The sequence below is a fragment of the Coregonus lavaretus genome (assembly GCF_964263955.1).
Source record: "Coregonus lavaretus genome assembly, chromosome: 18".
Taxonomy (NCBI): domain Eukaryota; kingdom Metazoa; phylum Chordata; class Actinopteri; order Salmoniformes; family Salmonidae; genus Coregonus; species Coregonus lavaretus.
Genome location: NC_140005.1, coordinates 29,413,782 through 29,436,626, shown reverse-complemented (window position 1 = coordinate 29,436,626; position 22,845 = coordinate 29,413,782). Strand labels below are relative to the sequence as shown.

At 45.3% G+C, this 22,845-nt stretch overlaps 1 protein-coding gene across 1 annotated transcript in view; it reads left to right on the top strand.

Annotated features, from left to right (window-relative positions):
- aqr (aquarius intron-binding spliceosomal factor) overlaps positions 1-22,845 on the top strand; it is an 83,596-nt gene that overhangs the window by 9,393 nt on the left and 51,358 nt on the right. Inside the window, exons 14-24 of the mRNA XM_084182598.1 lie at positions 4,719-4,821; positions 7,006-7,126; positions 7,584-7,725; positions 7,912-8,090; positions 8,974-9,141; positions 12,830-12,999; positions 13,546-13,787; positions 13,907-14,056; positions 14,862-14,931; positions 16,676-16,786; positions 18,525-18,634. Of these exons, the coding sequence (XP_084038724.1) occupies positions 4,719-4,821; positions 7,006-7,126; positions 7,584-7,725; positions 7,912-8,090; positions 8,974-9,141; positions 12,830-12,999; positions 13,546-13,787; positions 13,907-14,056; positions 14,862-14,931; positions 16,676-16,786; positions 18,525-18,634 (1,566 nt within the window). The remainder of the gene's footprint in view (positions 1-4,718; positions 4,822-7,005; positions 7,127-7,583; positions 7,726-7,911; positions 8,091-8,973; positions 9,142-12,829; positions 13,000-13,545; positions 13,788-13,906; positions 14,057-14,861; positions 14,932-16,675; positions 16,787-18,524; positions 18,635-22,845) is intronic.

The following is a 22,845-nucleotide window of genomic DNA, read 5'->3' as shown; positions in this document are numbered from 1 at the left end:
GCAGGTGTGAGTGCATCTGCACGCACAGTGAGGCAAAGACTTTTGGAGGATGGCCTGGTGTCAAGAAGGGCAGCGAGGAAGCCACTTCTCTCCAGGAAAAACATAATGGACAGACTGATATTCTGCAAATGGTACAGGGATTAGACTGCTGAAGACTGGGGTAAAGTCATTTTCTCTGAAGAAACCCCTTTCCAATTGTTTGGGGTATCTGGAAAAAAGCTTGTCTGGAGAAGACAAGGTGAGTGCTACCACCAGTCCTGTGTCATGCCAACAGTAAAGCATCCTGAGACCGTTCATGTGTGGGGTTGCTTCTCAGCCAAGGGAGTGGGCTCACTCACAATTTTTCCTAAGAACACAGGCATGAATAAAGAATGGTACCAACACATCCTCCGAGAGCAACTTCTCCCAACCATCCAAGAACAGTTTGGTGACGAACAATGCCTTTTCCAGCATGATGGAGCACCTTGCCATAAGGCAAAAGTGATAACTAAGTGGCTCGGGGAACAAAACATCGACATTTTGGGTCCACGGCCAGGAAACTCCCCAGACCTTAATCCCATTGAGAATTTGTAGTCAATCCTCAAGAGGCGGGTGGACAAACAAAAACCCACAAATTCTGACAAACTCCAAGCATTGATTATGCAAGAATGGGCTGCCATCAGTCAGGATGTGGCCCAGAAGTTAATTGACAGCATGCCAGAGCGGATTGCAGAGGTCTTGAAAAAGAAGGGTCAACACTGCAAATATTGACTCTTTGCATAAACTTAATGTAATTGTCAATGAAAGCCTTTGACACTTGTGGAATGCTTGTAATTATACTTCAGTATACCATAGTAATATCTGACAAAAATATCTAAAAACACTGAAGCAGCAAACTTTGAAGACCAATACTTGTCATTCTCAAAACTTTTGACCACGACTGTACACGCCATGCTGACAGTGTAGGACTGCAGTGGCCCTACCTAGCAGGGCATAGTTGAGGAAAATACGAGGACTAGCATACATTACGTCACCATGCTAACAAGCACAGATTTAAGAAACAGGCTATGTGTTGGGAAAATGTGGCACTTTTCATATTGTCAAATGAAAGGTAGCGACCCGGACACTGGAATAGGGGAATTTTCCTCAGAAAAATAGAATAATCAGCACACTGTAAATATTCTCCTGAATGTGCATTTCTACCCCTGGGTCTTCGTTGTAAAAAACAGACTGACTTAGCAGGAAATATACCACTCTTTTAAAGCATGATATATATATATATATATATATATATATATATATATATATATATATATATATATATATATATATATATATATATATATATATATATACACACACACAGTGAGGGGAAAAAGTATTTGATCCCCTGCTGATTTTGTACGTTTGCCCACTGACAAAGAAATTATCAGTCTATAATTTTAATGGTAGGTTTATTTGAACAGTGAGAGACAGAATAAAAACAACAAAATCCAGAAAAACGCATGTCAAAAATGTTATAAATTGATATGCATTTTAGTGAGGGAAATACGTTTTTGACCCCCTCTCAATCAGAAAGATTTCTGGCTCCCAGGTGTCTTTTATACAGGTAACGAGCTGAGATTAGGAGCACACTCTTAAAGGGAGTGCTCCTAATCTCAGTTTGTTACCTGTATAAATGACACATGTCCACAGAAGCAATCAATCAATCAGATTCCAAACTCTCCACCATGGCCAAGACCAAAGAGCTCTCCAAGGATGTCAGGGACAAGATTGTAGACCTACACAAGGCTGGAATGGGCTACAAGGCCATCGCCAAGCAGCTTGGTGAGAAGGTGACAACAGTTGGTGCGATTATTCGCAAATGGAAGAAACACAAAAGACCTGTCAATCTCACTCGGCCTGGGGCTCCATGCAAGTTCTCACCTCGTGGAGTTGCAATGATCATGAGAACGGTGAGGAATCAGCCCAGAACTACACGGGAGGATCTTGTCAACGATCTCAAGGCAGCTGGGACCATAGTCACCAAGAAAACAATTGGTAACACACTACGCCGTGAAGGACTGAAATCCTGCAGTGCCCGCAAGGTCCCCCTGCTCAAGAAAGCACACATACAGGGCCGTCAGAAGTTTGCCAATGAACATCTGAATGATTCAGAGGAGAACTGGATGAAAGTGTTGTGGTCAGATGAGACCAAAATCGAGCTCTTTGGCATCAACTCAACTCGCCATGTTTGGAGGAGGAGGAATGCTGCCTATGACCCCAAGAACACCATCCCCACCGTCAAACATGGAGGTGGGAAAATTATGCTTTGGGGATGTTTTTCTGCTAAGGGGACAGGACAACTTCACCGCATCAAAGGGACGATGGACGGGGCCATGTACCATCAAATCTTGGGTGAGAACCTCCTTCCCTCAGCCAGGGCATTGATAATGGGTCGTGGATGGCTATTCCAGCATGACAATGACCCAAAACACACGGCCAAGGCAACAAAGGAGTTGCTCAAGAAGAAGCACATTAAGGTCCTGGAGTGGCCTAGCCAGTCTCCAGACCTTAATCCCATAGAAAATCTGTGGAGGGAGCTGAAGGTTTGAGTTGCCAAACGTCAGCCTCGAAACCTTAATGACTTGGAGAAGATCTGCAAAGAGGAGTGGGACAAAATCCCTCCTGAGATGTGTGCAAACCTGGTGGCCAACTACAAGAAACGTCTGACCTCTGTGTTTGCCAACAAGGGTTTTGCCACCAAGTACTAAATCATGTTTTGCAGAGGGGTCAAATACTTATTTCCCTCATTAAAATGCTAATCAATTCATAACAGTTTTTCTGGAGTTTTTTTCTTTCTCTCACTGTTCAAATAAACCTAACATTAAAATTATAGACTGATCATGTCTTTGTCAGTGGGAAAACATACAAAATCAGCAGGGGATCAAATACCTTTTTCCCTCACTGTGTGTGTATATATATATATATACACTGCTCAAAAAAATAAAGGGAACACTTAAACAACACAATGTAACTCCAAGTCAATCACACTTCTGTGAAATCAAACTGTCCACTTAGGAAGCAACACTGATTGACAATAAATTTCACATGCCGTTGTGCAAATGGAATAGACAACAGGTGGAAATTATAGGCAGTTAGCAAGACACCCCCAATAAAGGACTGGTTTTGCAGGTGGTGACCACAGACCACTTCTCAGTTCCTATGCTTCTTGGCTGATGTTTTGGTCACTTTTGAATGTTGGCGATGCTTTCACTCTAGTGGTAGCATGAGACGGAGTCTACAACCCACACAAGTGGCTCAGGTAGTGCAGCTCATCCAGGATGGCACATCAATGCGAGCTGTGGCAAGAAGGTTTGCTGTGTCTGTCAGCGTAGTGTCCAGAGCATGGAGGCGCTACCAGGAGACAGGCCAGTACATCAGGAGACGTGGAGGAGGCCGTAGGAGGGCAACAACCCAGCAGCAGGACTGCTAGCTGCCTTTGTGCAAGGAGGAGCAGGAGGAGCACTGCCAGAGCTCTGCAAAATGACCTCCAGCAGGCCACAAATGTGCATGTGTCTGCTCAAACGGTCAGAAACAGACTCCATGAGGGTGGTATGAGGGCCCGACGTCCACAGGTGGGGGTTGTGCTTACAGCCCAACACCGTGCAGGACGTTTGGCATTTGCCAGAGAACACCAAGATTGGCAAATTTGCCACTGGCGCCCTGTGCTCTTCACAGATGAAAGCAGGTTCACACTGAGCACATGTGACAGAGTCTGGAGACGCCGTGGAGAACGTTCTGCTGCCTGCAACATCCTCCAGCATGACCGGTTTGGCGGTGAGTCAGTCATGGTGTGGGGTGTCATTTCTTTGGGGGGCCTCCATATGCTCGCCAGAGGTAGCCTGACTGCCGTTAGGTACCGAGATGAGATCCTCAGACCCCTTGTGAGACCATATGCTGGTGCGGTTGGCCCTTGGTTCCTCCTAATGCAAGACAATGCTAGACCTCATGTGGCTGGAGTGTGTCAGCAGTTCCTGCAAGAGGAAGGCATTGATGCTATGGACTGGCCCGCCTGTTCCCCAGACCTGAATCCAATTGAGCACATCTGGGACATCATGTCTCGCTCCATCCACCAACGCCACGTTGCACCACAGACTGTCCAGGAGTTGGCGGATGCTTTAGTCCAGGTCTGGGAGGAGATCCCTCAGGAGACCATCCGCCACCTCATCAGGAGCATGCCCAGGCATTGTAGGCAGGTCATACAGGCACGTGGAGGCCACACACACTACTGAGCCTCATTTTGACTTGTTTTAAGGACATTACATCAAAGTTGGATCAGCCTGTAGTGTGGTTTTCCACTTTAATTTTGAGGGTGACTCCAAATCCAGACCTCCATGGGTTGATAAATTTGATTTCCTTTGATAATTTTTGTGATTTTGTTGTCAGCACATTCAACTATGTAAAGATTATTTCATTCATTCAGATCTAGGATGTGTTGTTTAAGTGTTCCCTTTATTTTTTTGAGCAGTATATATATATATATATATATATATATATATATATATATATATATATATTAATTAATTGTAGGTCAGTTGGTAGAGCATGGCACTTGCAACGCTGGGGTTGTGGGTTCGTTTCCCACGGGGGGCCAGTATGAAAATGTATGCACTCACTAACTGTAAGTCGCTCTGGATAAGAGCGTCTGCTAAATGACTTAAATGTAAATATGCTGTTTTCCCCCCCCCTCCCTGCAGTTCCAACACTCTCCACCGGGTGGCCTCGTATCTATGCCTCTTACCAGAGCTGGCAGATGGACAGGACACCACCTATGAGAAGGAGGTCCTCCTGGAGCTGCTGGTAGGTGCTGCTACTAAGCAGGGAGAAGTTGTCCCTAACCACTGATCGAGGGTCAGATATTTATGTCATCGTCCTAATGCTTTAAGTTAGGAATGGGGAAAGGGTAATCTGAACCTCGATCTGTGGTTAGGGGTGATGGGAAGTGAATGATACTGAGACGCCCCCCAAGATGTTCTTAAGCATGAGAGAATGAGAGAACCCCTCCTCTCTATTTACAGCTTGGCTAAACAGCAGCAACGTCAGGATATGGTCATTTACAGAACAATAACCGCCTTGAGAGAGTAGCGGCATAACAGGTTTTTGTGGCTCGTTTAAAAAACATTAATTTATGCTTTTGACCTTGGAATACATACAGTATGCAACCCCCCACCCCAGCAAGGTTTCTCTTATCCTAGGAAAAGACAACAGTGGATCTGATTGCTCTCCACACACACACCCTTAGTCCCTTCTAAAAACAGGCATCCAGTGTGTTGAAAACAAGTCTCATCCCCCAAAACCCTCCATCACCAAGCGACCAGCCCATCCACTGACCTGCTCCATCCTTACTACTGTAATTACCCACTTCAAGTCTTCTCTAGGCCTCCTCTCCCCACTACTGAAGAGAAGCTTTTCCATAATTAGCTGATTAGATTGTTCCCAGAGCAAATGTCAGGGGACTCATTTGGCCCCGGGTTGCCCTGGGCAACCGAAAATCTCCAAAGATTCCACTTTGGTACTATGTGTCTGTCAGATGCTTGGAGCGCTGTGCTGTACGGTAGGGAGCAGAGCAGAGCAGCTAACACAGACACTGCAGAGAGAGTCTGTAATTAAACCTGGGAAGGAGAGGATGAGCTGACTAGAGTTATGCTGTGTGTTCAGCCTCTAGCTATCACTGTTCTGATGTGTATTTACTTAATTCCTCAAAGACATTAACCAACCACTCTTGAATTCTGAACAGGTTATCGTTTTTCCTCTGTTGAATGATTTCTTAGGGGAAGTTGGGGACTTGAGATTACCTGGATTGCTGTGAATTTGATCCAACATTATGATATTTGTTAGTTTTTGCATAGTTTTGCAATAATTGTCAGAGGTATTTGAACTGAACGTTATTCTCAATCGGGGCATAGGGTCTAGATCTCTATGGACCCCTCTGCCAGTCCCTAATGGATGACTATGACAAAACCCTGGGTTAGATGGTGACTGGCAGGGAACACAGCAGTGTAACAGGATGGATGACTATGACAAAACCCTGGGTTAGATGGTGACTGGCAGGGAACACAGCAGTGTAACAGGATGGATGACTATGACAAAACCCTGGGTTAGATGGTGACTGGCAGGGAACACAGCAGTGTAACAGGATGGATGACTGACAAAACCCTGGGTTAGATGGTGACTGGCAGGGAACACAGCAGTGTAACAGGATGGATGACTATGACAAAACCCTGGGTTAGATGGTGACTGGCAGGGAACACAGCAGTGTAACAGGATGGATGACTATGACAAAACCCTGGGTTAGATGGTGACTGGCAGGGAACACAGCAGTGTAACAGGATGGATGACTATGACAACCCTGGGTTAGATGGTGACTGGCAGGGAACACAGCAGTGTAACAGGATGGATGACTATGACAAAACCCTGGGTTAGATGGTGACTGGCAGGGAACACAGCAGTGTAACAGGATGGATGACTATGACAAAACCCTGGGTTAGATGGTGACTGGCAGGGAACACAGCAGTGTAACAGGATGGATGACTATGACAACCCTGGGTTAGATGGTGACTGGCAGGGAACACAGCAGTGTAACAGGATGGATGACTATGACAAAACCCTGGGTTAGATGGTGACTGGCAGGGAACACAGCAGTGTAACAGGATTAGCGTAGCATGGCGGATATTGACTGACTGCTCACATATGGGAACACAGGGATTATATAGGCTAAAACACACACACACAGCTGGCAGGCTAATTAAGGACATAAGAGCCCAACAGTATGAATGTGGGGTTTGTAATGACAAACGGACGGTGACTGGTGTGATGCAATGCGTCTGACCCGATTAAAACATTGTTTTTAATACCACTGTCTGTGATCTAGTGAGTGAGGGGGAGGATACGTCTTGTAAGGGCAGTCAGTGCCAGAGTGGGCCAATGGCTCATTAATCACATTTCTTTCTCCATCTCTTTCTTCCTTCTCACACACACTTCCAGGTGTCTCGTCATGAGAGGAGAATCTCCCAGATCGAGCAACTTAATCAGATGCCTCTTTATCCAACAGAGAAGATTATCTGGGATGAGAACATCGTCCCCACTGAGTACTATTCTGGCGAAGGTCTGTGTGTCTGTCTACGGTATCTCCTCGCAAACTCATCACACACACGCACCGCTGTTATCCCACACCTCAGGGTCGCTGAGCTGGCATCCTCTTAATGGGCAATCCTCTTTAGGCCGGCAGGGGCACCTTCACCAGCTAAGATGCCTACAGCCCCATAAACCCATTGAAATCCATGAGCCTATCGACATCTATAAGGCTATCTGTTTTAGCCTGCCAAGAGATTACAGGTTTAAACTAGCTGTATAGTCAACTCTGCCACTGTTCTATCAAAGGGATTGTCCTGGTCAAGTGGGTCTAGAATTGTTAATGGTCAGGGAAAACACAAGGCCCTATTTATGTTACACTGAAATAGATGTGTAGGTAATAGGTCTATACCAATGACATGCATCCAATTCTGAGCATTTGTACCCAAATCTCTCTGTTTAGTCTTTGTGTGTGTGTGTGTGTGTTCCAGGTTGTCTGGCTCTGCCTAAGTTGAACCTGCAGTTCCTGACCCTCCACGACTACCTGCTGAGAAACTTCAACCTGTTCCGTCTGGAGTCCACCTACGAGATCAGACAGGATGTGGAGGACGTGGTGACTCGCATGAAACCATGGTGAGCAGAGAACGCACACACACTTATAACTGATGGTAAAATAAGGTTGCCACATTTCTGTTTCCTTCAAATTTATAATTTTGTATCACTCATATGTCATAACTCAATTTCTATGACATATTCAGGCAGTCAGAGTATGGTGTTGTGGTGTTTTGGGGGTTGACCTGTTGTCTTGTCTTCCTATAGGCAGTCAGAGTATGGTGGTGTGGTGTTTGGGGGCTGGGCCAGGATGGCTCAGACCATCACAGCCTTCTCCATTGTGGAGGTGGCCAAGCCCAACATCGGAGAGAACTGGCCCGCCCGCGTCCGAGCTGACATCACTGTGAATCTCAACGTACGAGACCACATCAAACACGAGTGGGAAGGTACATGGCTCTTTTCTCCTACCTCTCCTTTCTCTATCCCCTGCTCTCCCGCGCTCCCCCTCTCTTTTCTTCCTTTCAGCATTCACTCTATCCCATCTATTTTTCTGTCTCTTTTCTTTTATACTCCTTTTCTCATCCACTGTCTCCCTCTATCTTTCTATGGATCCCACTCCAACATCTCAATAATAAAGCCTTTATGTCCTCCATAAAGTATTTTCATCCAGACCTCTATATCCAATCCTGCTGTACCTTGACCTGTGACCTCCTCTAGCCTTGTCTGCCTGTAGACATGTTGTTTCCTACCAGCCCTGACCACTTGGCTTCAATGTTTTATTTCCTCATCTGCTTCCCCCAACGGGTGCAGCAGGGCTACTGTAGATAATGTTTGCCTCCCTGGCATTGATTGTGTCGGACCCCAGTAAGACTAGCTGTCGCCATTGGCGTCGGCTAATGGGGATCCTAATAAATCAAGATTCATCGTTTTACCATGAGCATATCCAACCATACAACACTGGCTGACTGTAGCTAGCAAGAGATGATATAGGTTGTTCTAGCAAAGAGGAATGTTTTGAAGAATAAAGGATGAAATGCTGACGCTCAAGCCAGGGAAAGTATAAGGATATGGAAATTGTGCTGGTCAATTACAGTGAATTGATTAATAAAAAATAAATCTATAGTTTTACTAAAGGAATCTCTGCTCTCCAACCATACCTAGCAAACCTCTGAGTGCAGGAGGATGGCTCAATGTCATGTCAATATCCTCCTCCCCTTTGTATAATTAGAACTTCATGTTTTAAAGATCAGCCCAGCGCTGACGGGGCATTGTGTCTCTCTCTGTCTTTCTCTCGCTCATTCTCTCTCTCACTCTCCTCACCTTTCCCAGGGCTGCGTAAGCACGATGTTTGCTTTCTGGTCACGGTGCGGCCGAACCTGCCCTACGGCACACGCTTCGACCGGCGCCAGCCCTTTGTGGAGCAGACAGGCCTGGCCTACGTGAGGGGCTGCGAGGTGCAGGGCATGCTGGACGACAAGGGCCGTGTCATAGAGGAAGGTAGGTTGGCACTCAGACGGGCATCTGTATACACACCAGCGTACACACACAGACGTGCATACATACCCTTCCTACCACCACACACACCGGCACACACATCCTGCCCATACACACTCACACATACACACCCTTCCCCTCATCCTCCTCCGACCCCCTAACTTCCAGCCCATGAGGTCTAGTGGGGTTGTCATGGTGACACTCAACCAGAGACCTGACCTGTTCGCATTAACACTCCATTAACCTTAGGGCAACCCATCGCACTTGAACGCCTCTCAATGTTTTATTTATTCTATTTTACTGAGGTAGAAAGGGACATGTTATACAGTGCATTCGGAAAGTATTCAGACCCCTTTTTCCACATCTTGTTATGTTACAGCATTATTCTAAAATTGATTACATTATTTTTTGCCCTCAACAATCTACACACTACCCCATAATGAAACAGCGAAAACAGACTTTTTATAAAAAAAACTGAAATACAATATTCCCATAAGTATTCAGACCCTTTGCTATGAGACACAAAATTTCGCTCAGGTGTTTCCATTGATCATCCTTGAGATATTTCTACAACTTGATTGGAATCCACCTGTGGTAAATTCAATTGATTGGACATGATTTGGAAAGGCACACAACTGTCTATATAAGGTCCCACAGTTGACAGTGCATGTCAGAGCAAAAACCAAGCCATGAGGTCGAAGGAATTGTCCGTAGAGCTCCGAGACAGGATTGTGTCGAGGCACAGATCTGGGGAAGGGTACCAAAACATTTCTGCAGCATTGAAGGTCCCCAAGAACACAGTGGCCTCCATCATTCTTAAATGGAGGAAGTTTGGAACCACCAAGATTCTTCCTAGAGCTGGCCGCCCGGTCAAACTGAGCAATCGGGGCCACCTCAGGGAGGTGACCAAGAACCTTATGGTCACTCTGACAGAGCTCCAGAGTTCCTCTGTGGAGATGGGAGAATCTTCCAGAAGGATAACCATCTCTGCAGCACTCTACCAATCAGGCCTTTATGGTAGAGATGCCAGACGGAAGCCACTCCTCAGTAAAAGGCACATGACCGCCTGCTTGGAGTGTGCCAAAAGGCACCTAAAGGACTCTCAGACCATGAAACAAGATTCTCTGGTCTGATGGAACCAAGATTGAACTCTTTGGCCTGAATACCAGCGTCACGTATTCTGGCACCATCCCTACGGTGAAGCATGGTGGTGGCAGCATCATGCTGTGGGGATGTTCTTCAGGGACTGGGAGACTAGTCAGGATTGAGGGAAAGGTGAACAGAGCAAAGTACAGAGAGATCCTTGATGAAAACCTGCTCCAGAGCTCTCAGGACCTCAGACTGGGCCAAAGGTTCACCTTCCAACAGGACAATGACCCAAAGCACACAGCCAAGACAACGCAGGAGTGGCTTCGGGACAAGTCTCAGAACTTTTTTTTGCTTTCTCATTATGGGTTATTGTGTGTAGATTGAGGGGGGAAAACGATTTAATCTGTTTTATAATAAGGGCTGTAACGTAACAAAATGTGGAGTAAGTCAAGGGGTCTGAATACTTTCCGAATGCACTGTATGACAGGCTTCTCTAGACTCCAGAATAACATGACAGCCATAGTCTCAGATCCATCCTATTGAAGCTGTGACTGGGCCTGCCATGGCTTTTCTTTCCCCTGTGGTTTGGCTATGAAAGGAGACATTCAGGCATGTTACCCTGATCAAAGGTCAGTTTTGCATTTCCCCTCCTAATGATTAACGTTATGATTGGGGAAGGGTACGCTTATCCTAGAGCTTAGCCTCCTACAGGCAACTTCTACCTAGAGCCTTCTTCCACCAGCAGAGTTCAGAGCAGGCTATTGGAGTGGATTGGATGTAATATCAGGTTAACCTCCAGACATGGTATCCTAAGTGTTCCTCCTTTCCCATGTCTGAACATGTGTCCGTGCACCACTACCAAAACACAATTTCCCCTCTTTGCTCCTCTCCATATTCCCACTGTATTAAAAATGTAGAGAGCGGTGCTAACTGGGCTGGTGTATCTATGAAACTTTCAGATGCCCACAGGGCTGAGCCAGGGACAGACATGTCACGTGTATCACTGGGCGCTTTGTGTAAAGTGGCGCTATCGTTTATATTTATTTATCCTCCATTTATTCAGCAACCCCAGAGATATTTAAAATTTAATATACAAGGGGGCTTTTTGGCCTGTCCAAAATTGCTATAAGCTGTAAAAGTCAGTAAAGTAAAGCTGGAAATAGCTGAAAGATACAACCACGTAAATCTGATTTTGGTTACTTTTCCCTACTGGCTACATGCCTAGCTCTTCACAGACACCCATCTCTAGCTGTCCTCAGCCCTTTATCCCAGTGTGTTTAGTGTCCTCCTTCCAGCCACTCATTCGTCAATCGCACCACACTTCTTTAAAGGAAATACATGGGACGGGCTACCGGTTTGAGTTTCACTTCCAGGGCTCTGGACTATGGCACCAGGTCTAAAGCCTCTAGCCTGTGTGTGTGTGTGAGAGGCATGAGAATGTAAATGTGTGTTGGTGCTGAGGTGGCAGATGAGTGGCATGAGAATGTACTGTGGGGGTGGATGCTGAGGTGGGAGTGGCCTGGACTAGGATTTGAGAGTTTAGCTCTCTCGGGGACTAGGGAAGATGCCCTGGTGTTTATGAAATGGTAGGCATACGATGAGCCCTAAAAAGGGCCGTCTTTTTGGGGGGTCTGGCCAGTGTAACTAATGCTTCTCTGATTTCAAGGACAGTGGTCCTCTCTTTCATCTTGCTCTCTAATCTCTCTCTCTCTCGCTGTGTGTCCTTGTGTTGTTACATAAGTGTTGAACATTGCCAGGCTCATATACCCACCGTACATCATTAGCCATGTATTGGCTGGTAGACGATATGTTGAGAATTAATTTCATAACTCTTTGGTTACGATTAAACCTCCAAATGGAATTTGTATTTCGGGGGTTAGTTGAATTGCATGCAATGATGTATATAAAAACCCTGGATTGCCGATGCTATGTATTGGCTAGTGAGAGGCTTTGAAGCCACCGGTCGGCCGTAATGGCACTCCCCAGAAGCAGCAGTTCTCCATAGGAATGAATGGAATTCTACAGTATTTCAATTAAACGTTTCAAGGCCAAAATTACATTTATTTAAGTATGTTTTTGTTGTAGTGGGGACAGTAACATTAGAACGTTTGAAAAACTATACTTTAAGGAAAATGTTTTCATTTTTATGTTTAGCTCACATAATATAATTTAAAAGTATGCATTAAGGTGTCTGCAACAGAATACATGTGGCAAAAACAAATGTAGACATTAATAAATGCATTTCTATAGCTTACAAAATATTATTTTACAACGGTGGGGGCGTGCGAAGATGGTGTGGTGGCTTCAAAACAGCGCCCCCTGACGGTCATCTAGTGTGTATACAGTATATAAATCATTGGTTGCATGTCACAAGATCACTTAGCGTAGCACAACAGTTTCTACCTTGCATGCCTGTTTTTATTTTCTCAAGTGAATGAATACTAAAAACAATAGCTTTAAATATTAAACCGTTTAAAATCCTATCATATATTTTATTCGTACTGGAAATGTACAGGTAAACTTTTTGCCTTAATGCAGATACTTATTAATTCAATCTGGACCATAATGTACTACAATGTGTTGTCCCTATCCTATTCAACAGGCCCTGACCCCAAGCCCAAACTGAGAGGAGACACCAGGACGTTCAGAGTGTGGCTGGACCCTAACCAGTACCAGCAGGATATGACCAGCAACATCCAGAACGCCACTGAGGACCCCTACGAGTCCTTCAACATCATCATGAGACGCAAGCCCAAAGAGAACAACTTCAAGGTTAGTAGGGAGGACTGTTACTGCACATTACACATGACCCAGACCACCTTTGTTATTTAAACTCCCTCTCTCTATATCCATCCCTTCTTCCCTTGTTTCATACTACCTCTCACCTTCCATCCATCCATTTATTGCTTCCTCCCTCTTTCCCTTCCCTTCATCCCTCCCTTTATTTGAGCATCACCGCCAGGCCTTGATCTCTTCTCCTCCACCCCACCCCTGGGTGATCAATCACTGCCTGGTCCGGGAGCTGGAAGCCTGAGGGTGATCCAGGATTACCTCCAGCTCAAGGCCTCTGATTCCCCCCACTGACCCCAGACAGAGGCCCTCGAGGATGGGTGACCTTGCACCGCACGCCCCCCTCCCCCTCATCTCTCTAGGCGTCCATCTCTGGAGGCATGCCTGTAGTACGATGCACATTCTGTTAAATCAGGTTGGACTACTGGAGACTGCTGCTGCTGGCAGAGATGGCCAAGAGAGCCAGCAGTTATCTTGGAAATTCAAATGTAGCCGTTAACTATCTTGGTGTTTTGTTTTCTCCCCTAGGCTGTCCTGGAGACGATCAGAAACCTGATGAACACTGAGTGTGTGGTCCCAGAATGGCTCCATGACATCATCCTGGGCTATGGCGACCCGGGCTCCGCCCACTACTCCAAGATGCCCAATCAGATCTCCTCCCTTGACTTCAATGACACCTTCCTGTCGATCGACCACCTGAGGTCCTGTTTCCCTGGTTACACCGTCAAGGTCACTGAGGACAACCCCAAGCTGCAGATACCCCCCTTCAGGTCAGAGGTCAAGGGTCAGATGGAGTAGGGTTGGGGTCATTGTCTTCCTGGGGTGTTGTCTTTTTGATGTGGTCCAACCTCAACATATCTTTGAACCTTCTGCTCTTTCCCCACCCTAGAATCAAGTTCCCTGTGCAGAACAAGGCAGACAAAGGCAAGAAGAGGAAGGCAGACTCTGAGGAGGAGAAAAAGGAGGAAGAAAAAATGCTTATAGTGGAGCCTCACGTCACGCCCAACCGGGGGCCCTACCCCTACAACCAGCCCAAACGGTGAGGTTCGAAGATTAAATCCTGCAGGAGCCCCTGCAGGGTTGGCACTGCACAGAGGTCAAGTCCTTGTCCTCTCTCTAGCCAGTCAAGTCTCATTTTGCTCCAGTGTGTCCGCAGGGCTCCTAAATAAAGCACCCACCTTTTTGTTTAGCCTCCGCTCAGGGCCTGCGTGTTTCCACCCCTAACGTGCCTGCCTGCTCCAAATTTAGCTTCCCCCAAAGGCCCGACAAGTTTATGCTTGAGGGCATTGACAGAGCAAACCTTTCCCCCTAGAGCAAAAACAACCCAGCTCTGTAAAATGCAATGCTCTAAAATGTTTACATTTCTGTCAGGGACGTTTTATACTGATTTCTATTTATTCGGATTGGTGTGTTTTGATTTGCTATGTTAGCGTGAGCTCTGGGGATTTGCGCTGTTGGCTGTGTAAAGTTTTGGTGGTTCTGTTTGGTGAGGTAATTTCTTGACATTTTAGCCCTGTAGCAAACTAGATCAAAACAAACTGTCAAAGTCTTAATTATATCAATCTTAATCATAACTGAACAGAAATTAATTGCCTTGTTAGTTAATAAAATTATCATTCATCTGATCTGATGGTAACTTTGCTTCTTCAGTTGCACTTTGATATTGAAATCCTTTTAGGCACAGAAACTCCTCTGGGTCCCTTGACTGAAACGTCTTTCATGAGGTTTTCGAACTCTTCATCACAGAGCTTGTTAAAAACAGCTCTCGTTTAGCTTCTCTGAAGTTTTCAACATGTTCCTTAAAATCCTCTAACCATTAGTTAAAACTTTGTGTGTTTGAACAGAAATACCATCCAGTTTACACCAACTCAGATTGAGGCCATCCGTGCTGGGATGCAGCCTGGACTGACTATGGTAAGAACATTTACTGTCTTAAGTATACCTCTTGTCTGCTACTGACTTTTTTTTATACTAATACACTAAACTGACCTCATACTGCTCATAGGAAGCATTGATATTGCTTTTCATACTTTAATATACTGTCAAAATAAAACATATTGTCTAGCAAAAAGCTGTTGGTAAAAAAAAAATATGCATTGACTAATCCTATCTGGCCACTTTAATAAACCAAGGCAATGGACAGACGGCATTAAAAGTTTGAGCAACAATTGAACTCTCCCATCCATTGGCTCGTGAGTTAAACTGTGCCTTTCAATCACTCATAGCCCAGAGTGTGATGTTGGCTACATCAGCAGGCCCCCCATACCAGTGAGCTGTGATATGACAGGTGTAATATTGGCCCTGTCTGCTTGAAGAGCTGAGGATTTGTAACCACTCTGCCTGACGCAGGGGACTGGCTGGGGACTTCCCCAGCCACTAGTAAATAAGGCGGAGTTATTTGGCGTCCCAATCCCCATCACTCATGCAGAACTCAGTCAGACCTTGCCAGTGAAATACTTCCCTGAAAGCCCCTCCGCTAAATTATCTTAAATGGTGCCGATGGAGCACACACACTAAAACGCGCACACACACAGCCTCTCAGAAACGCACATACACACTCTACTACCCACTCTAGTGTTCCTGGTGACAGCACACACACACACTACCGCCTTGCTTTGATGAAGCTCATTCCCGGCCTGGTGATCGGTAGCTGGCTGAGGGGTCGGTCTGTTATTTATTGGGTGACTGCTGTGGAGTAAATATGGCAGTCGTAAAACAACTCTGCACAGACACACACATCGCTCACTGGCATGTCACGACAATCGTTAGAAGTCAAGACCGCCTCCCAGTCAAGACCGCCTCCCAGTCAAGACCCCCTCCCAGTCAAGACCCCCTCCCAGTCAAGACCCCCTCCCAGTCAAGACCGCCTCCCAGTCAAGACCGCCTTCCAGTCCCCTCCCAGCCAAGACAGCCTCCCAGCCAAGACAGCCTCCCAGCCAAGACAGCCTCCCAGCCAAGACAGCCTCCCAGTCCCATGCTTTGCCTATCATCTGTTGGATCAGTTTTGGAGCCATTTTTAGGCCAGGTTTAAAGTTTTTACACTGTTTTGGGGTGTCCAGTCTGTAAAGTGGACTGGCTTTTTTGCGAGTGCTTTAAAAGGACTTACCTGAGGTAAGACGGTGGCTAAATAAATGTTTTATGAATATACCGTCAAGTAAACTCTATTCCCAGGTGTAGCCTCCGCTAGTCTGTGAGCACCTTTTGTCCTGGGAAAGCCCTGATGAAAATGGAAACACAAATAGTTTGTTTATGAGCCTGTCCTTTCCGACTGGTGTAGTGGTGTTTATGTGTTTGAGGACGGTGATAGTTCTAGACTAGACCCAATGATCTCTAAAGCCTTAACTAGATACAATGAAGGTCAAGGAGCCAATGGAAAGAGCTTAATGGGCGCTCTAGTTTTATTTGTTCTCTCTCTGTTTCTGTGTCCTTGCCTGTGAGTGCAGGGAGGATGACCTTGCATGCCAAGCACTTCTCACCTCAGCCCTACTCACACACAGGTCCTGTCTGATCCACTGAGGGGAAAACTGTGTGTTCTGACAGGCACAGGGCCTTCTTGTCAGAACCACTGTGGCAGAGGCCTTTTCTGTTATCTAACCACCCTTCTCCTTTTTCTCCTCCGTGCACTTTCTCTCTATCCCTCCTCCCTCACTCTCTCTAGGTGGTGGGTCCTCCAGGTACAGGAAAGACCGATGTGGCCGTCCAGATCATCTCCAACCTCTACCACAACTTCCCTGAGCAGAGAACCCTCATAGTCACACACTCCAACCAAGTAGGAAACGCCTCTAAAATGACTAAATTGACATAAACTGTGCATTCGGAAAGTATTCAGACCCCTTGACTTTTTCCACATTTTGTTACGTTAAAGCCTTATTCAAAAATGTAATAAAAATCTCATCCATCTACACCCAATACCCCATAATGACAAAGAGAAAACAGGTCTTTAGAAATGTTGGCTAATTTATTACAAAGGAAAAACAGATACCTTATTTACATAAGTATTCAGACCCTTTGCTATGAGACTCGAAATTGAGCTCCGGTGCATCCTGTTTCCATTATTCATCCTTCAGATGTTTCTACAACTTGATTGGAGTCCACTTGTGGTAAATTCAATTGTTTGGACATGATTTGGAAAGGCACACACCTGTCTATGTAAGGTCCCACAGTTGACAGTGCATGTCAGAGCAAAAACCAAGCCATGAGGTCGAAGAAATTGTCCGTAGAGCTCCGAGACAGGATTGTATCGAGGCACAGATCTGGGGAAGGGTACCAAAAATGTCTGCAGCATTGAAGGTCCCCAAGAACACAGTGGCCTCCATCATTCTTAAATGGAAGAAGTTTGGAACCACCAAGACTCTTCCTGGAGCTGGCCACCTGGCCAAACTGAGCAATCGGGGGAGAAGGGCCTTGGTCAGGGATGTGACCAAGAACCCGATTTGTCACTCTGACAGAGCTCCAGAGTTCCTCTGTGGAGATGGGAGAACTTTCCAGAAGGACAACCATCTCTGCAGCACTCCACCAATCAGGCCTTTATGGTAGAGTGGCCAGACGGAAGCCACTCCTCAGTAAAATGCACATGACAGCCCGCCTGGAGTTTGCCAAAAGGCACCTAAAGGACTCTGACCATGAGAAACAAGATTCTCTGGTCTGATGAAACCAAGATTTAACTCTTTGGCCTGAATGCCAAGCGTCACATCTGGAAGAAACCTTGCACCATCCCTACGGTGAAGCATGGTGGTGGCAGCATCATGCTGAAGGGATGTTTTTCAGCAGCAGGGACTGGGAGACTAGTCAGGATCAAGGGAAAGATGAACGGAGCAAAATACAGACAGATCCTTGATGAAAACCTGCTCCAGAGCGCTCAGGACCTCAGACTGGGTCAAAGGTTCACCTTCCAACAGGACTACGACCCTAAGCACACAGCCAAGACCACGCAGGAGTGGTCTGAATACTTTCCGAATGCATTGTATATCATCATTTATAGGCATGTAGCAGAAGATTTTATCCATAGCAAGTTATGGATAACAAATAGGCCCCAATAATCATAGATATGGCCCATATAGTCACAAGTATTGCATGTTTGAAGCTTTTTATGAAAAAAGTTGCTGCCGGAGGAATTCACCAATCCGCCCAAAAATGGTGCCATTAATCACTGAGAAAGCCAACCAAAAAATTAAAGTGTTGCTCCCCTGTGCCCCAGTCTCAAGTATTTAATCAAAAAGTGATCTAGCTGCATTTTACTACTACAACAGCTGGCTGGCAGCGGGAGCCTCTAACATAACTGAAGATATTTATGAAACGGCTGCATTTATTGTCATCACGCAATATTTCCCTCCCCCATTTCTATTTGTCATACGGTAGACTACATCATTATTATGCTGAACTATCCCCAATATATCAATAGGACCTGTTGGAAGCCTTGTGTCCCCTTTCTGTTCACCCTGCAACACTGTAAGGTGTGTGTGTGTGTGTGTGTGTGCAGGCATTCACCTCTGTTCTGTGTGTTCCAGGCTCTGAACCAGCTGTTTGAGAAGATCATAGCTCTGGACATAGACGAGCGTCACCTCCTACGTATGGGCCACGGAGAGGAGGCACTGGAGACTGAGAAGGACTTCAGCAGGTGAGGAAACGCCACGTGGTGTTAGACACACACACTCTCACACACGCCCAACTGAACACATACACACATTAGGGTTACACATGCAGTACCAGTCAAAAGGTTGGACACACCTACTCATTCAAGGGTTGTACTTTTATTTTAATGCTATTTGAAGAATCTCAAATATAAAATATATTTTGATTTGTTTAACATTTTTTTGGTTACTACATGATTCCATATCTGTTATTTCATAGTTTTGATGTCTTCACTATTATTCTACAATGTAGAAAATAGTAAAAATAAAGAAAACCCCTTGAATTAGTAGGTGTGTCCAAACTTTTGACTGGTACTGTACAGTCGTGGTCAAACGTTTTGAGAATGACACAAGTATTGGTCTTCACAAAGTTTGCTGCTTCAGTGTTTTTAGATATTTTTGTCAGATGTTACTATGGTATACTGAAGTATAATTACAAGCATTCCACAAGTGTCAAAGGCTTTCATTGACAATTACATTAAGTTTATGCAAAGAGTCAATATTTGCAGTGTTGACCCTTCTTTTTCAAGACCTCTGCAATCCGCCCTGGCATGCTGTCAATTAACTTCTGGGCCACATCCTGACTGATGGCAGCCCATTCTTGCATAATCAATGCTTGGAGTTTGTCAGAATTTGTGGGTTTTTGTTTGTCCACCCGCCTCTTGAGGATTGACCACAAATTCTCAATGGGATTAAGGTCTGGGGAGTTTCCTGGCCGTGGACCCAAAATGTCGATGTTTTGTTCCCCGAGCCACTTAGTTCTCACTTTTGCCTTATGGCAAGGTGCTCCATCATGCTGGAAAAGGCATTGTTCGTCACCAAACTGTTCTTGGATGGTTGGGAGAAGTTGCTCTCGGAGGATGTGTTGGTACCATTCTTTATTCATGCCTGTGTTCTTAGGCAAAATTGTGAGTGAGCCCACTCCCTTGGCTGAGAAGCAACCCCACACATGAATGGTCTCAGGACGCTTTACTGTTGGCATGACACAGGACTGATGGTAGCGCTCACCTTGTCTTCTCCGGACAAGCTTTTTTCCGGATGCCCCAAACAATCGGAAAGGGGATTCGTCAGAGAAAATGACTTTACCGCAGTCCAATCCCTGTACCTTTTGCAGAATATCAGTCTGTCCCTGATGTTTTTCCTGGAGAGAAGTGGCTTCCTCGCTGTCCGTCTTGACACCAAGCAATCCTCCAAAAGTCTTTGCCTCACTGTGCGTGCAGATGCACTCACACCTGCCTGCTGCCATTCCTGAGAGGGCTCTGCACTGGTGGTGCCCCGATCCCGCAGCTGAATCAACTTTAGGAGACGGTGCTGGCGCTTGCTGGACTTTCTTGGGCGCCCTGAAGCCTTCTTCACAACAATTGAACCTCTCTCCTTGAAGTTCTTGATTTAGGTGCAATCTTACTAGCAGCAATATCCTTGCCTGTGAAGCCCTTTTTGTGCAAAGCAATGATGACGGCACATGTTTCCTTGCAGGTAACCATGGTTAACAGAGGAAGAACAATGATTTCAAGCACCACCCTCCTTTTAAAGCTTCCAGTCTGTTATTCTAACTCAATCAGCATGACAGAGTGATCTCCAGCCGTGTCCTCGTCAACACACTCACCTGTGTTAACGAGAGAATCACTGACATGATGTCAGCTGGTCCTTTTGTGGCAGGGCTGAAATGCAGTGGAAATGTTTTTTGGGGGTTTAAGTTCATTTTCATGGCAAAGAGGGACTTTGCAATTAATTGCAATTCATCTGATCACTCTTCATAACATTCTGTAGTATATGCAAATTGCCATCATAAAAATGTAGGCAGCAGACTTTGAAAATTAATATTTGTGTCATTCTCAAACCTTTTGACCACGACTGTACGTACAGAGCCACTCGATACCCCCCATACACTCCACCCTGGTCATGGCTTTATCTTCATTAGGGCCTGCTTGCTGTCTCCCCTTGCCCACCCACTATTTCCACCAACCATTCCATCCTGATTAGTGCTCTCAACATTTGGGCCTTGTACAGGGTCTCACTGTCCCATTTGGGACTCATTTGGCAGGAAAGTGACGGCTTTAGAGTTTTATTTGGAGGACCAATTGGCTACCAAAACTGGTTGGGTCTTCTTCAAGACCTTGCTAGGCTGTGGATTTGAGCCCTAGGTGGTCCCTCATTGTTGCAGACCCCTGGTGCATGCACACAGATACAGGGAGCAGATTCTCACCGTTAGGAAACACGCTAGAGTTCTCAGGGCAGCCACAGTAGTTCACCCACCCACACAATTTGGGGAACTCTGTATGTGTGTGGCTATGTGTCTGTGTCTCATTCAGTGCCTTGAGGTACTGTGACTCCGAGGTGCGGAAAAGCCGCGATGACCATAACCCGAAATTGTATTTAATCGGGGCCTTAGTATTAGGAGTTCATGCATGGTCCTCCGAATGGTTTTCTCCTGTTTCCTGTCAACTGAACACAGCTCCTTGTTGCATAGAGCAGAGATGAGATGATGAGTGGATGTGACGGCCCTCTCTCTGGAGGAGCACCATTGCATTATGCAGATCAGCTACAGCTAGCTACAGTACCAGGACGAGGAGGATACTGCCAAGAACATGCACACTGACTTACTCCACATTCACTCCTTCCTTCCTTCCGGTCTAATGACGAGGAAGGAGTCAGCTGGGGAAACTAATTACCACTGTACTGTATAGGCTATGGGATGGAAAATGAACAGGCGAAGAGGCCTTCTCTGTTCTCAGTGCTCAACCAATGGTAGTTTACAGTGACATTTAATATAGAATATGTTGCCTTTTAATAAAACATGTAAAATGCTATAAATACACAGTTATACACATTCTCTCAGTTAACTAGTTTTAATGAGATATTGAAATACTGGTTGGACGGCGGACGCGGGTGTATATAGAGCTTTTGTGGAAGTTGAAAGCACTTCATGACTAAATGGGTCAGTTTGCGTTTTCTCTCTTTCTCTCCTGGGATGTTAGAGCGGAGGGCTGCTTTTGTGAGGAGGGAAACAAGTTCGCCACTTTTTCATTTAACGTCGTCGGCCGTTGTAATTCTGTTTGAATCCTCTGCTGTGAAGCTTAGCGGGATATATATCTATAGGTCTCTACCTCAAGTATCTCACACACAGCACTGTGTCTGGGTGACATCTGACATAGCATGTCCCAGTGCCACCTACTAATGCTAATCGGCTTTCTGGTTTGTTGTGGCGGGACACCTGACTAGACAAGATGACTCGGTTTTACTGTGATTTTGTCTTTTCCGTTTGTTGAAAAAACAACTCTTGTTTATTGTGCACTGTATTTATTCAATACTAGTCAATTGTGGTAAATAATATATGTGATCAATGGTATGTATACATTATTAGTGACGAAGGCAATTTGGTCCATCTAGCTATTAGTTTTGTGCAATTAGCTCCCATCGCCTCAACAACCAACGCTATTAATACAGAGCGTTGAGTTAGCGTTTGTGTACTTTACATTTGATTATCCACTTGATGCCAGCTGATTCTCACGTGTAGGATGATGATGATAATGAACATATTTTAGGGGTTCATTATCCCTAGGCTGTGATGTCACAGGTTTAGGCTTCAGTTCTCTTCAAAACATTAACATTTCCCCTCAGAATGATGTGGTATGACCCTCGGTTCTGGAAGGGCAGGTAGGCAATGTGAAGGGGAGGTTGAGACTGTTATCAGCATTATAGGAATAGGATGTTTTGCTTGAATAGGGTTCATGTATTCATTTATTTTGCTCATTTGCACCCCAGTATCTCTATTTGCACATCATTTCTTGCACATCTATCATTCCAGTGTTAATACTAATTGTAATTATTTTGCACTATAGCCTATTTATTGCCTTACCTCCATAACTTGCTACATTTGCACACACTGTATATATATTTTCTGTTGTATTTTTGACTTTATGTTTTGTTTTACCCCATATGTAACTCTGTTGTTGTTTTTATCGCACTGCTTTGCTTTATCTTGGCCAGGTCGCAGTTGTAAATGAGAACTTGTTCTCAACTGGCTTACCTGGTTAAATAAAGTTGAAATAAATTTAAGAAATTTAAAAAAAATGTTACTAGATGTCAGAAAAACCATGTTTTCCCATCTCAAGAGGTAAAACAAACAGACTAAGTGACATTATTGTAACAGAGTTGAGGTTTTCATAGTATGAAGGGGCTGATGTAATGCGGTATG